Source organism: Mustela lutreola, chromosome 2, assembly GCF_030435805.1.
Source record: "Mustela lutreola isolate mMusLut2 chromosome 2, mMusLut2.pri, whole genome shotgun sequence".
Classification (NCBI taxonomy): domain Eukaryota; kingdom Metazoa; phylum Chordata; class Mammalia; order Carnivora; family Mustelidae; genus Mustela; species Mustela lutreola.
In genome coordinates, this window is record NC_081291.1 from 8,700,764 (window position 1) to 8,716,358 (window position 15,595).

The following is a 15,595-nucleotide window of genomic DNA, read 5'->3' on the forward strand; positions in this document are numbered from 1 at the left end:
GATGTGGGGCTGGATCCCAGGATCATGACCTAAGCCCCCCAGGGGTGCTTGGGTGGCTTAATGGGTTAAGCCTCTGCCTTCGGCTCAGGTCATGATCTCAGAATCCTGGGCTTGAGCCCCGCATAGGGCTCTCTGCTCAGCAGGGAGCCTGCTTCCCTCTCTCTCTCTGCCTGCCTCTCCATCTGCTTGTGATTTCTCTCTGTCAAATAAATAAATAAAATCTTAAAGAAAAACTGAGCCACCCAGCACCCGCTCTGTTGTCACTTTTAAAGCTATAAATCATTGTATCACTCTCTTTGTATAGATGTGATCCTGGTGGGCTTCGGGAAGAGGACACTGGAAAAAAAATGAATTAAGTTTTGGTATTATGAATGAATGAGAAACCAGTCTCATGACAAAAATTAGTATAAAGAATAAAAACCAGGGGTACATGGGTGGCTCATTCAGTTAAGGTGGCTCAATCTGCCTTCCTCAATCTGCCTTCAGGTTGGGTCATAATCATGATCCCAAGGTCCTGGGATCTAGCCCCGAACTGGGTGCCTTGCTCAACAGGAAGCCTGCTCTCCCTCTCCCTCTGCTTGCTGCTCTGCTCACTTGCACTCTGTCAAATAAGTAAATAAGTAAAATCTTTTTTTTTTTTTTAATAAAAACGATGGTCCCTCTTCATATGCATTTCTTTTAAGATTTTATTTCTTTTTATTTGAGAGAGAGAAAGCGTGAGAGAGAGAGAGAGAGTACAAGTCAATCAGAGGGCAGAGGCAGAGGGAGAAGCAGACTCCCTGCTGAGCTGGGGGCCCCATGTGAAGCTCAATCCCAGGACCCCAGAATCATGACCTGAGCCACAGGCAGACAATTAACCGACTGAGTCACCCAGCTGCCCTCTCATATGGATTTCTAAGTGGATGGACTTAATCTAAAGTAGTTTAGTGGGTGCCTGGGTGGCTCAGTCAGTTAAGAGTCTGACTTCAGGGGCGCCTGGGTGGCTCAGTGGGTTAAAGCCTCTGCCTTCAGCTCAGGTCATGATCTCAGGGTCCTGGGATCGAGCCCCACATCGGGCTCTCTGCTCGGCGGGGAGCCTGCTTCCTCCTCTCTCTCTGCCTATTTGTGATCTCTGTCAAATAAATAAATAAAATATTAAAAAAAAAAAAAGAGAGTCTGACTTCCGCTCAGGTCATGATCCCGGGGTCCTGGGATGGAGCCCCACATTGGGCTCCCTACTTAGCTAAAATGCTTCCTAAAATGACTGAAGTCCCTGAGAAGTTTCCTGAAGAGTTTAACACAATCATTCAACCTTACCAACCTGGTTTCCCAGATTGACATCAATCAGTCCACATGCTTCTCCCTCTCTCCCTTCCCCCTTCTTGTGATCTCTTTCTCTCAAATAAATAAATAAATCTCTAAAACAAAAAAAATTTAGAATCTCATTGGGCATTAAGGGGAACTTCTGTTCTCCCCAAAAATGTTTCTCTCGAAATTAAACATGGCTACAAAAAAATAAAATAAGAAGCCTATTTCATTAGTACCTTTGGGATTCCAAAAGGTATCAAGATTCTAAATTTTCCTCTTAGCAAAATACTTCTAAATGAACTTGAGGCAAACAATTGAAAAAAGTCAAAATGGCGTCTGAGATCTCTTTCTACCCCCTGCATATTCTCAGTGTGCTCCTGCTCTGGCACCATTTTCCTCCGTTTAATCTGCAGAACATCCTTTTCTTCCAACTCCCCACTTCCATTTCTCTTGAAGTTATTAAAACCCACCCCTTTAAAGTTAAGCCTTGTGGAAATCCAAGTTTCTTATGTTCCTCAGACTAAAATTGAATTACAAACCATGGCTAAAATGTTTCCTAAAATGACTGAAGTCCCTGAGAAGTTTCCTGAAGAGTTTAACACAATCATTCAACCTTACCAACCTGGTTTCCCAGATTGACATCAATCAGTTCACATGCTTCATGAGGGCCCGGCCAGACAATGGATGAAAGAAGCTGGAAGAGAACCTCCTGAGAAGAATCTAGAGAAACAAACCCCCATCTTTGAGGAAAATGCTAAAATTCTCACTGGAAATCTCTGCTAGACAAATACAGCAGCTTTTCCTAATCCTGTTGATTGAAACAACACCGAGGCTTGCACACAAAAATCAGATGAGCCTCGTCATGACCATCAGTCAATTCTAAATTCTCTTTTTATAAAAAAAAAAAAAAAAAAAAAAAAAATCCTGGTTGTGGGGCGCCTGGGTGACTCAGTTGAACATCTGACCTTTTCTTTAAGAGTTATTTATTAGAGGGCACCTGGGTGGCTCAGTGGGTTAAAGCCTCTGCCTTCAGCTCAGGTCATGATTCCAGGGTCCTGGGATCGAGCCCCGCATCAGGCTCTCTGCTCAGCGGGGAGCCTGCTTCCTTCTCTCTCTCTGCCTACTTGTGATCTCTCTCTCAGTCAAATAAATAAATAAAATTTTTTAAAAAAGAGTTATTTATTAGAGAGAGAATGAGTTGGGGGAGAGGGGCAGAGGGAAAGGAAGAAGTAGACTCCCCACGGAGCCGGAAGCCTGCTGCAGGGCTCCATCCCAGGACCCTAGGATCACGACCTGAGCCAAAGGCAGCCACTTAACCAACTGAACCACCCAGGTACCCCAGCATCTGGTTCCTAATTTAGGCTAAAGATGATCTCCTCCTGCCCCTCCTCCACAGAGATGCACAAACTTTCTAAAGACAAGTCCTGATCTTTCTGTTGAATCCACCAGGGTAGCACTTAACTCTGTGTTTATCAACCAGGATCTTTTCTCCTTTAGTTAAAAGGACCAAGACGGAATGGGAAACTATGTCCACTCCAGATCTGACACATCCACACCCTTGCTACCTAGTCACCCATACGGAAGCCCATCAAACTCTCAATGGTCAACTCCAGCAAATGAAGTCCCCCAAACAAAACCAAAAACTGGGGCGCCTGGGTGGCTCAGCAGGGAGCCTGCTTCCCCCTCTCTTTCTGCCTGGCTCTCTGCCTACTTGTGATCTCTGTCAAATAAATAAATAAAATCTTTAAAAAAACAAAACAAAACCAAAAACCTTCCAGTTTCTGCAACTATTGCAAAGATCCCAGTCGCTGGAAAAAAAGATTGTTACAAACACTAAGCGCTTTGAGTGCCCCCAACCCACTAGTCCGTCTTTCCAGTGTGTTTCAGATTTCCAGATACAGGGCTTTGAGAAGTTATCAAGGCTTTTCCCAATCATCTCTCCTAAGGGACTTGGAGAACCCACTCTCCACATCCTGGAACAACAGAACTACGCTCTCAGTACTCAAGCCTGCCACTATAGCAGCCCCTGCCTCGGGGTTCTGTATGGTCCCAACAGTATATCTAATAAACCTCAACAGGTTCCTGTGTCTGAGAATTCGCTTTTCTCCAGCCCTTGAGAGATGCACACCCTTTCCTCCCGAGTTCCTTGCTCCCATTTGTATACCGAGCTAAGACTTCTTACTAAAGTTATCACCTAGAATTTCTTTCTCCCACCTGGGAAAGTAATTCTAGAACTTGACTACAGTAATCAAAAATGGCTAAACTGTCTAATTAAGTAGCCTTTGAACACTTTATATTTGCTCCCTCTCTGAAGGCACCAGAGCTGGGTCTGGAGACGCTGATCACTTGGCCACCATTGTTTTTATGGGCACTGCTTCAACTGATAACTGGTAGAACGCACAGTCCACCTACCATCAAGATGCAGACAGATCTCTCGAAATCTCTCCCCAGTATTAATCAATACCCTATAAATAAGGAAGCCCTTCAAGGTATCCAGCCCAAAACAATCAAAGGGCCCAGGGCCTCATGATCCCCTGCGCTAGTTCCTGTAATAGTCCTAATTTACCTGTGCATAAAGCCAATGGGTGAAGATGCGGGTTTTTACAGGACCTCCAAGCAATAACCCGTACCTCTCAGCCCCCCACTGCTCTAACTCCCTCTTAGCCCTACCCAATGGAAGGTAATTTTTTTTTAAAGATTTTATTTATTTGATAGACAAGAGATCACACGTAGGCAGAGAGGCAGGCGGAGAGGGGGAAACAGGCTCCCTGCTGAGCAGAGAGCCCGCTGTGGAGCTCAATCCCAGGACCCTGAGATCATGACCCGAGCTGAAGGCAGAGGCTTTAACCCACTGAGCCACCTAGGCGCCCCAAATAAATAAAATCTTTTTTTAAAAAAGCAAAATTAAAACTGTCTCGTAGGCCCGAAATTTATTAGCTGTCACCTCTTAGCCAGCTGCTCTATCATTCACGTTCCCCCACATTCCAGATTCAGTTCCCTGCAGGCCAAAGGAAACCACCTCGCCGACAGTTCCACAAAAAAAAAAAAAAAAAAGTCACTCGATGAGATCAATAGCTAAACCTGTCATGTTCTGAAGGGATGGTCTCCCAAATGATAATCAGAAAAGAGAGATGCCCAACATGGAAATACAAGGAAGTAAGAGATATTAGATATCTAATAATTGTAGGTTTGATTAAAAGAACTCTGGTTTGAGCCAAATTTAACAACTCAGTCCTACCAGAACTTCTATGATCTCCACTACTGGGGCACCTGGGTGGCTCAGTTAAGGTTAAGCATCTCAGGATCCTGGGATGGAGCCCTGCGTTGCGCGGGGTGGGGGTGGGGGTCCCCTGCTCAGTGGGGAGCCCACTGCTCCCCCTCCCTGCCGCCCTGCCTACTTGTGCTGTCAAATAAAATCTTAAAATAAATTTCCACTGCTTACCACTACACATGCATTATATTATTGGTCTACTAATGAAATGATAGCCATCATGGATGAATTTTGGTGGAGAATTATTAAGGCCACAAAAGGTGCCTACCCCACTTACCCATTCCATTTCATGCATAATGCAGGGAAACCAATCTCATACTTTCCTGTAACAGGTATGAATCTGCTTTGTGTATGGCTTGTATATGCTCTCACTGGTCTGAAGCTCTCCCTCATAAAGGCCAATCCTTTCATGGTCACTACAATTCTGTTACAGATGATTATCCCTACCTTGGGAACCCCTCTTGGAACTTCACAGCAATCAGGGAATGAATTGTCCCAGCCAGGTGCTTCCACAAGTCTGTGTGGGTTGTCTGGTTTTACGAAGGTCGTGATGCTTATCATCCTCAAACCTGAGGGTGAGTCCACCACCCTAATGACACTGTAAGACTCAACAGGCAAAATCGGTAGCGACCTTCCAAACACCTGGGCTGCTAACACTGCTGTTAGTCTTTCTAAATCTTAGAGCCACCCTCCTTGGAACTCATGGATTCTCACCCTTTGACACAGTCACAGGCCAGCCGATGCACTAGCCCCTGCTTCCTATGACCCATGGTTAATAAAAAGAAATATACTTCAATAGTGCAAAAGCTAACTACTTCTATTAAAAATAACCATCTTTGGTAGAACAATCTTTTTACAGTACGCTTCTGAGACTAAGCATTACACCTTACAACGTGGAGATTTTGTGTGTTGAAAAAGACAACTCCAGACTCTTCAACCTCATTGAAAAGGCCCTTTTCAGGAACTGTGAACCAACCCTTGGGTTGCCAAAATGTCAGAGAACAGACTCTTGGATACTCATCAAACATCTCAAGGAAGGACCAAACCCTAACTGGACCCGCGCACCCTCTGGTGAATGGAATGTACAGAATTTCCCAGAATTGAAGGGGCCATCATCTGCCCAGAGAGCTTTCGCAAATGGCCCAGACTGGGCCAAGTATACCTTTTTCTCACTACTGCCTCTTCTCTGCACTTTTGTGGAAACGCAATGCCCTTGTCTGCACATCCCAAGCCCTTGCAAAGCGGAGAAATCTCTTCTTTCAGAAATAGCATCATACTCATGTGAGAAATGAATTCTTACACAGGTCATGTGAAATGTTAACAAACTCTGGGTTCTCCTCCAAGCTCACAGTCTCTGAATTAGCAACCTAACTGGATAGAACTACCAACAGTCCAAGGTAAGAACTATCTTTCAGGGGTGATTGGGTGGTTCAGTTGGCTGGGCGTCTGCCTTAGGCTCAGGTCATGATCCCAGGGTCCTGGGATCAAGCCCCGCATTGGACTCCCTGCTCAGTGGGGAGCCTGGTTCTCCCTCTCCTTCCCACTCTCTTGCTATCTCTCTCTTTCTCTCCCGACCCAACCAAAAAAAAAAAAAAAAAAAAAAAAAAAAGAATCTTTTTAAAAAATAGTCTTTTAGAAGTCTTTGAAGCTTTGTTGTTCTACAAAAAATTCACCAGCTGTTGCTTCATGTTTAATACCTATACTATACTGTAACCTCTTAAATACAGGTGGTTAGTTATTTCCATGTGTTTCTGCAATATTCACTATTCTGCACTCATGGCTGCTTTAAGCAGACTTCCAAGAGAGACTCTAGGTGTGTAGTCACAGCGGGCACCTTCTTCCTCTAAGTTGGATCAGGTGTCAATCCTAGTTACTTTCAGATCTAGAGTCCTGGTTCAGAATCATCACACAATCTGGAATTGTCATGTTACTTCTGCTATATTTAGTTGCCTGTCGAGATGCCTAACAACGTAACCAGGAGCGTCTTGGTGGCTTCATCAGTTAGTCTGCCTTCAGCTCAGGTCATAATCTCAAGGTCCTGGAATCGAGCGCCATGTTGGGCTCCCTGCTTAGTGGGGAGTCTGCCTGTCCCTCTTCCTCTCCCCCTGCCCCCCCCACTGCTCGGGGTCTCTCTCAAATAAATAAATAAATAAGATCTTTTAAAAACAAAACAATGTACCCAATAAGGGGATGCTGCCTCAACACTCCGAGATGATCTCCACCACTCTGACCTTGAGAAGATACAGACTTTAGAGGGGAAATGCCTGAAAGTTCTCCCTCTCAAAGTCAGCTCTCACTCCCTGACAAATAAAATCTTAAAAAAAATTTTTTTTAATTTTATTTATGAGAGAGAGAGAGAATGCATGCACAAGCAGAAGGAGCAGCAGACCCCCAACTGAGCAAGGAGCCTGATGAGATGTGGGGCTCATCCCAGGCCCCTGGGATCATGACCGCAGCCGAAGGCAGATGCTTAATCACCCAGATGTCCCTGGGAAACCTGATTCTTAATCAGCAATGCTTTCAAAGAAAAACCTTGATCAAAACAAGAAATGTAAAAAATAACATCAGAATGGAGTCAGGAGCTCAGCAGTGGAAGTTCCCAGCCCTACCTCTCTTCCTCAACTGCACCCTCACCAGAGGAGACATACCTTGAAATACCATGTTAGCGACTACTTTGAGTCCCAGCAGGAGGAAGAAAGGGTCCCTCCTCTCACCGCCACAGCCCAGCCAATGACAGTCGCGACTCAGCCAATGAGAAGCCCCATATTATTCTGAATGTCCCAGTTTATTCCAACCAATATTTTGTTCCTAACAGCCCCTTCCAAGTCCCCTTTATTTTACAGACCAGCATTCCTCTTCCTTTGTTTTCCAGAACTGTCTATGGCATTATGTAGCCTTCCTTGTCCTGAACTGCAATTCTCTGCTATTGAACCTTTTTTTGCTGGTAAAATAATTGGCAATTTCTTTTTAAGGGTAACATGACATTACTCAACAGTCCTATTCATACAGGAAAAAAACAGAAAAACTTATGTAAAAATTAAACCTACTTGCATGTTAAGAAATAGACTTCAGTTCATCCACGGATGAAACAGTCTTCAAAATGAAAAACACTAGCATTGTACTGAAGGGCAAAAACTACCCATTAAACTTAGAAACCACGGCTTAGTGAGAACCCACAGTATTTTCCCACCTCAATGTTTACTTGCAAAACTAAGTAGAAATCCACAAAACAGAGAATCACTTGAAGAACGAGCCACTGTAGCTTTTTCACAATATATGTAAATCAGACCATCAGGCTACATGTCTTAAGCTTATGCAGTAATGGGTCAACTTCTCTCAATAAAACTGGTGAATAAAGAAAAAGTCACAGAAGACAACCTATGTGTAATGTTAGTAACATTTCTTTCATGTTGTGAATCTGGGGGAGCATTTATTGTACAGTAATTTGCATCAGGCTTACCCATATTACTTACACTTTTTCTTTACAATGCAGGTTTTCAAATGACTTTGAACATATCTTTTTAAATTAAAAAGCTTCCTTTATTTTTCATTTATAAGGTATTTATCCCTTGTATATTCTCGTGTGGTTTTTTTAGGAAGATGGGGCAAATTAATTTTCCTACAATGTTTACATTCAACAGAATTCTCCAATGAGTTCTTCCGTGGCCTCCCATGGAAATGCATGGATGGCTTTCCCTGATTCTTTATGTTCATATGGTTTATTCCCCCGTGTGCACTCTTCCGTGTCCTCCAAAGACTGTGTGGTCAATGAAAGCTTGCACAACTTTCCCTACATTGAAAGTTTCTCTCTGGTATGAATTCCATGTACATGGACATCATAGGGAGTAGAGAGTTCACCATACTGTTTCTGTAAGGTTCCTCTCCAGTGTGGGTTCTTTTGTGTATTCAGAAAGAACTAGAACGAAGAACTTTCCACATTCCTTACATTGACATTGCTACTCTCCATTATGAGTTCTTTCATGGTTTCGTAAAGAACTAGAGCGAGTGAAGGCTTTACTACAGTGTTTACACTGATAGGGCTTCTCCCCAGTGTGAGTACGTTCATGGGTTCGCAATGAGCTAGGACAATCGAAGGCCTTGCCACATTCCTTACACTTACAGGGTCCATCTCCTGTGTGCTTGATCATGTGCCTCTGCACGTTGGACAGGGTGATGAAGGCTTTCCCACACTGCTCACACTCATAGGGTTTCTCTCCACTGTGAGTTCTCTCGTGCTTTTGCATAGAACTGAGATAAATGAAGGCTTTCCCGCATTGCTTACATGCATAGGGTTTCTCCCCGCTGTGAGTCCTTTCGTGCTTTTGCACAGAACTGAGGTAAGTGAAGGCTTTCCCACACTGCTTACATGCATAGGGCTTCTCCCCAGTATGACTTCTCTCGTGTTTTTGGAGGGAACAGGGAAAGCTGAAGGCTTTACCACATTCCTTACATGCGTGAGGTTTTTTCCTACTGTGACTTCTTTCGTGGTTTTGAAGGGACATGGAGGAACCGAAGGCTTTGCCACATTCCTTACATTCGTGTGGCTTTTCTCCACTGTGTATCTTCTCATGACACCGAAAGTTAGTGGGACAATCAAAGACTTTTCCACACTCTTTACACTTGTAAGGTCCATCTCCGCTGTGCTTTACCACGTGTGTTTGAAATACAGGGAGAGGAGTCAAGCTGTTCTCACAATCCTTACATTCACAGGGCTCCTCTCCCGTGTGACTTCTTTCATGTTTTCGAAAATACTTCGGACAACTGAAGGCCTTACCGCATATTTTACATTCATAGGATTTTTCCCCGCTGTGTCTCCTTTCATGATTTCGAAAGTAGACGGGACAACTGTAGGTCTTTCCACATATTTTACATTCATAGGGCTTCTCGCCCCGGTGTCTCTTTTCATGACTTCTAAAGGACCTGGGGCAGCTGAAGCCTTTGCCACACTGCTTACATTCATAGGGTTTCTCTCCAGTGTGAGTCTTTTCGTGTTTTCGAAAGTAATTTGGACAACTGAAGGCTTTCCCACACTTCTTGCATTCATAGGGCTTTTCTCCAGTGTGAGTTCTCTCGTGGATCCGAATGTAACTGGCGTAACTGAAGGCTTTCCCACACTGCTTACATTCGTACGGTTTCTCTCCGGTGTGAGTCCTTTCATGAATTCGACAGTAGCTGAGACAACTAAGGGCTTTCCCACAGTGCTTACACCTATAGGGCTGCTCTCCAGTGTGAGTTCGCTCGTGCTTTTGAAAGTTGTGGCGATACCGGAAAGCTTCTCCACACTGTTTGCATTCGTAGGGTTTCTCTCCAGTGTGGATCCTTTCGTGCTTTCGGATGGACTGGCAGTGCTTAAAGGCCTTCCCGCAGTGCTTGCATTTGTACGGTTTCTCTCCAGTGTGCGTCCTCACGTGCACTCGAATGGACTGGCGATGCTTGAAGGCCTTCCCGCACTCCTTACATTTATAGGGCTTTTCTTCATATTCCTGATACTCATAGAGTTTGTGGCCAGTGTGGGAGATCATGTGCCTGCTGAAGGATGAATGATGTCTGAAGACTTGTCCACAGAAACTGCATTTACGTAGCTTTATTCCAGCAGGAGTTTTCTTTATTTGCTTATGATTTGGATTCTGGCTGAAGGATTCTTCACACGGACTACCTTCTTTATTTTTACAGGGACTCTCTACCACAGGCTTGCTGTAAAAATGAGAAGCATGTTATTAATGGCTTCTTCATAATTTCATATTTATTAAGTTATTTCAACATTTTTACCATTTTCCCCCAAAAAGTGTATTTTTTTTGTGCTTTCTGATTGTCTGAAAGTTGAGTACATGCGGACCATTCTGCAAGGAACTGATGACAGCTATGATCAAAAATGGTAACCGGGGCGCCTGGGCGGCTCAGTGGGTTAAGCTGCTGCCTTCGGCTCAGGTCATGATCTTAGGGTCCTGGGATCGAGTCCCACATCGGGCTCTCTGCTCAGCAGGGAGTCTGCTTCCCTCTCTTTCTCTCTGCCTGCTTCTCCATCTACTTGTGATTTCTCTCTGTCAAATAAATAAATAAAATCTAAAAAAAAAAAAAATGGTAACCATAAGTGGGGTTTCTGAATACTTTCTCCATGTTATTATTTTTCAAGCATTGAACATCTGTCATATTAGAGAAAAAACATTTGATGAAAATACCCTAAAAATGAAAACTTGAAAATGATCTGATTTATTTGCTTCTTTTTTTTTTTTAATATAATGACAAAGATTTTTCTCATGGGACAACTATTTTTTGTTCTTTTTCTTTCTTTCTCTCTCTTTTTTTTTTTTTTTTTTTTGACTTTAAGTAGGCTCCACACCCTACTTGGGGCTTGAAACTCACCACCCTGAGATTAAGAGTTACACGCTCTAGCAACTAAGCCAGCCAGGCGCCCCCAGAGACACTGTTCTTTTTTTTTTTTTTCCTTTTATAAAGATTTTATTTATTTATCCGTGAGATCCATGAGAGACAGAGAGAGAGAAAGGCAGAGGGAGAAGCAGGCTCCCCAAGGAGCAGGGAGACCAAATGTGGGATTCAAACCCAGGACCCTGGGATCACGACCTGAGCCAAAGGCAGTCGCTTAACCGACTGAGCCACCCAGGCGCCCTCAGAGACAATGCTCTTATGTAAGTGGGACTCACCTTAGATTTGTCTGATGATGTTCATACAGACTTTTACCGTTACGGTCTTCCCATTTTTCTCCTAAAATGCAGACCAGGAAAAAAATCACAAATTATAAAATATTAAAGTTTTTAAGATCCTAGATCCATGGTGAACAGTCACCATGGCTGATTTATCAATATATTCCCCTTTCCACAGTTCACCTCTTGAAACAGCCCTGATGAGCAACTCATACTGGTTCACTCGTAAGTAAGAATGTCGTCATGCTTACCTACTAAGGCCAGGTTCCTGAGGGTTTCTTGCATCACATCTCTGTAGAGTTTCTTCTGGGATGGATTCAGAAGAGCCCACTCCTCCAGGCTGAAGTGCACAGTCACATCCTCAAAGGCCACTGAGTCCTGAAACATCCCACGTATGTGTACAGGAGGGTGGGGGAGACGGACGGCACTGGAGATATCTACTCAGTTCGTAAGAAACTCACATGGGACTTTGACTTCTCAACGTTTACTCTATGCATGGGTCATTAGACCCGTCCTCTCTGGCCACACTCAATTCCTCATGAATGTAAGAGCATCACGAACACAGGACTTTATTGCTACATTTTTACTGTGATCACTTCCAGTCTCCATGTGTCTCTACCCTCAGGGAACAGAACCCCTTGGAGAAATGCTATGCAGATAAAAGAACAGTTCCATCTTAAGACTATCAATTCTTTGGAATAGACTATCAATTCTTTTGGATAGTCTTTTGGAAAAACTTCCATCTCCTCCTTAAATACCCACCACAGCACACAGCACTCCATGAAGCACAGGGTCACAAGTGCGTGATGTTTTATCAACAGAAACGGGGAAAAAGGAAGCCTTTTCTTCTATTCCCATCCCAAACATGAGAAGCCAGGAGAATCCAAAATGTTACAAGATCCAGCTGGCCACAATATCCTAAAGTCCCCCAGGTCACTATAAACAGTCACATCCAGCTGCAGGAACAACATTTTCATAGAAGAGTATAATTATAATTTGATTGTATATATGTAACACAGAATCAGTTTCAGTTTCCGTGTTCTGTCTCACTTCATGGACCAGGAAGATATTCAAAACATACAACTGAGACATGAGGAAAAGGTGAGAACACAGACATCCCCCAAATCTATAAACTCATGAGCCCCAGAGTTGCTTCCCACCAATTTTTCGCACACAAAAGCACACATACTGAGATGATAAGATACCAGAAGAGAATTTCTGACAGAACCGTGTCACTGTAACCAGGACCTTGGTAACCTTGAGGAACATGTCAAGGCATGCAATTTGCAAGGGGTTTTACTGAATTGCATGATACTACTGAGAGTGAATTTGCACATAATGTGAAACAGACAGAGTTGAACAGTGCTTTCCTCCAAAAACCCTACCAAGTCCCCTTTTCTCTGATTCCTGGTCCAAGTGATCCCCAACCAGCCACTCTGGAGGCTCTCCTCCCTACTTCACTCATTTCTAGCTCCTCTGCTGGGAAGGCAGCAGGATAGACCAGCCCAAGCCCAGGAATCCCTCAGTGGATTCGTTCCCCTAAATGCTGGTTCCTGGAAGAGATCAGTCTTCCAATGGTGTCCCTGCCTAGGGAGCAGAGAAAAGCTCCCACCCACAATCCTAATTCTAGAACTGACTTAGTGGAGCGACAGCAGACGAGGAACCCCTCTCCTGTTGGGGGTTCAGGGAGTGATGAGGTAGGTGCCTGGGTCAGTCCTAATAATTCTTTTCACAATGGAACTGTAGACCAGGTTCAAAGAAAGTCCTATTAGCCAGTGTGCAGATGAGAGTGAACATTAGCAGGCCTGAGATCGCTTACCCTTAGAAATCCTGGATGACAAAGTTCTTCCTTTGCTGGTATCTGGGAACTGGGATTTGGGGAGGGACCCCACCAACCCTACAGGAAAGTGTGCCTCACTGCGCCTAAAGCACTAATGCAAACATTACGGGACATGAAACTCCTCTCTTCCTTTTGAGTGTCTATAATTTGTTACAGGTTTGGCAAACACAGCTCCCAACAAACACTCCAGACACTGAGTCTCTACAAAGCTGCCCTGCCAGACAATAATTTGCATGTGTACTCACACCCTGTCGAAGAACTGAGCCCATCCTTTGGGATGACACTGAGATGATATTTGAAAGCTTGTTCCTAATTTATCCATGCCAATTTCAGTACCGAAGCAGACTAAAGTGTGTTTAATGATCCTCATAGAAGAATGTTAGGGGCGCCTGGGTGGCTCAGTGGGTTGAAGCCTCTGCCTTCAGCTCAGGTCATGATCCCAGGGTCCTGGGATCGAGCCCCACATCGGGCTCTCTGCTCAGCGGGAGCCTGCTTCTCTCCCCCCCGCCCGCCGTCTGCCTCTCTGCCTACTTGTGATTTCTGTCAAATAAATAAATAAAAATCTTTAAAAAAGAAAAGAAAAATGTTAAAATTGTTGCTTAATGTCAAAGTAGAAGTAAGTGAACTGATGCCAATTGTTCTTTTTTTTTTTTTTTTAAGATTTTGTTTATTTATTTGAGAGAGAGACAGTGAGAGAGAGCATGAGCGAGGAGAAGGTCAGAGGGAGAAACAGACTCCCCATGGAGCTGGGAGCCCAATGTGGGACTCGATCCTGGGACTCCGGGATCATGACCTGAGCCGAAGGCAGTCGTCCAACCAACTGAGCCACCCAGGCATCCCACTGATGCCAATTGTTCTTAACAAGAATTCAGTGTCATCCAGATGGCACCACTCCCAAATAGTATATATTTTAAGATTTATTTTTTTGACACAGAGAGAGACAGCAAGACAGAGGAAGAAATAGGCTTCCTGCTGAGCAACGGAGCCTGCGGGCTCAATCCCAGGACCTTGAGATCATGACATGAGCCAAAGGCAGACACTTAATCCACTGAGCCACCCAAGAATATCCCAAGTAGTATTTTTATAGAATTCCATAATCCCCCAAACAGATTCTTTACTAGTCAACAAAAATACTCCTCCAAGCCCAACAGACAGAACAAATGACAAGACGAGGACAGTCTTCTGAAGAACAAGGTGGTGGTCTACCTCACACCCACCAAGGATTTTTAAGCTATACTATTCCAGACAATACAGCACTAACCAGCAGAGCGATAAGCAGACAGACAAGGGTAGGAAGTGCCTTCAACAGGCTGGTATTTAATATGAAAAGTCAGTCAAGGGACAGCAGTCCTTGAGGCACAGTGGCAAATATCACGAACACTTTACACACAGGAAGGCTCACACTGTTAATCACTTGGAAAAATGCACTGTATTCCACAATATTCCATGGAAAATAGCCAATTCATTCTAGATTTAAATGTGCGAGGTTCACAGTGAGATTTTATTGACACAGGAATAGGGAGAATTTTCCCAGAAGAAAAAGAGTTAGTAAGTAAGTAAGAGTAATCAGAAACAGCCGGGGTGCCTGGGTGGCTCAGTCGTTAAGCATCTGTCTTCAGCTCAGGTCATGTTCCCGGGGTTCTTGGACTGAGTCCTGCATTGGGCTCCTTGCTCAACGGGAAGCCTGCTTCTCCCTCTCCCTCTCTTGCTGTCTCTCTCTCTGTCAAATAAATAAATAAAATCTTAAAAGAAGAAACTAGAAACAGGCAAATTCTACTATATTAAAATGAAGATAATTAAGGAAACAAGGAAGAGTATCAGCAGCGCCTACAATATAAAAGGTCAGCTGGCGGAGTGAAAATGAACCGATGCACATTCAAAAGGCAAAGAAGTCAAACATATTGAACAGAAGATAAAATACTGTGTATTAAAAATGTCCATCACCTCAATAATGAGGTAACAGGGAAATAAAATGTTCAGTAGAGGGGCGCCTGGTGGCTCAGTTGGTTAAAGGGCTGCCTTCACCTTAAGTCATGATCTCAGGGTCCTGGAAGCCCCATATTGGCTTGGTGGGGAGTCTGCTTCTCCCTCTGCTCCCTCTGCTCATGCTCTCTTACTCACACTCTCTCTCTCTCAAATAAATGAATAAAATCTTTTTTAAAAAAATCTCGGGATACCTGGGTGGCTCAGTGGATTAAGCCTCTGCCTTTGGCTCAGGTCATGATCTCAGAGTCCTGGGATTGAGTCCTGCATTGGGCTCTCTGCTCAGCAGGGAACCTGGTTCCCCCTCTCCCTCCGCCTGCCTCTCTGCCTACTTGTGATCTCTCTGTCAGATAAACAAATAAAATCTTAAAAAAAAAAAAAATCCCCAGGTGTTTCCTAAAAAAAAAAAAAAAATCCAGTAGATTCCATTTCAGTGATTAGAACAAAAATTTGTGAACAAAAAGAAACTGATCAATTTTCTTAAAAAGATTTTATTTATTTATTTGTCAGGGACAGAGGGAGAGAGAGCGAGCGAGCACAGGCAAACAGAGA

The 15,595-nt window shown here is 43.9% G+C and overlaps 1 protein-coding gene across 1 annotated transcript; it reads right to left on the minus strand.

The window, feature by feature from the left end:
• Positions 1-7,113: 7,113 nt before the first annotated feature.
• LOC131823569 (zinc finger protein 709-like) lies at positions 7,114-14,537 on the minus strand. Its single transcript, XM_059160074.1, has 3 exons — positions 11,472-14,537; positions 11,221-11,281; positions 7,114-10,252 (listed from the first exon to the last, which is right to left on the minus strand). The coding sequence occupies exons 1-3, from the start codon at positions 11,605-11,607 to the stop codon at positions 8,515-8,517; spliced, it is 1,935 nt and encodes a 644-aa protein (XP_059016057.1). The 5' UTR covers positions 11,608-14,537; the 3' UTR covers positions 7,114-8,514.
• Positions 14,538-15,595: the final 1,058 nt, after the last annotated feature.

What these genes read in the sequence shown, in the direction of transcription:
- LOC131823569 (XM_059160074.1), bottom strand. Translation starts at nt 11,607, where the DNA reads ATGTTTCAGGACTCAGTGGCCTTTGAGGATGTGACTGTGCACTTCAGC. An exon ending in CAGGAACCTGGCCTTAGTAG is followed by an intron (nt 11,282 to 11,471) that starts GTAAGCATGACG and finishes TCTGCATTTTAG; the next exon opens with GAGAAAAATGGGAAGACCGT. An exon ending in CATCATCAGACAAATCTAAG is followed by an intron (nt 10,253 to 11,220) that starts GTGAGTCCCACT and finishes TCATTTTTACAG; the next exon opens with CAAGCCTGTGGTAGAGAGTC.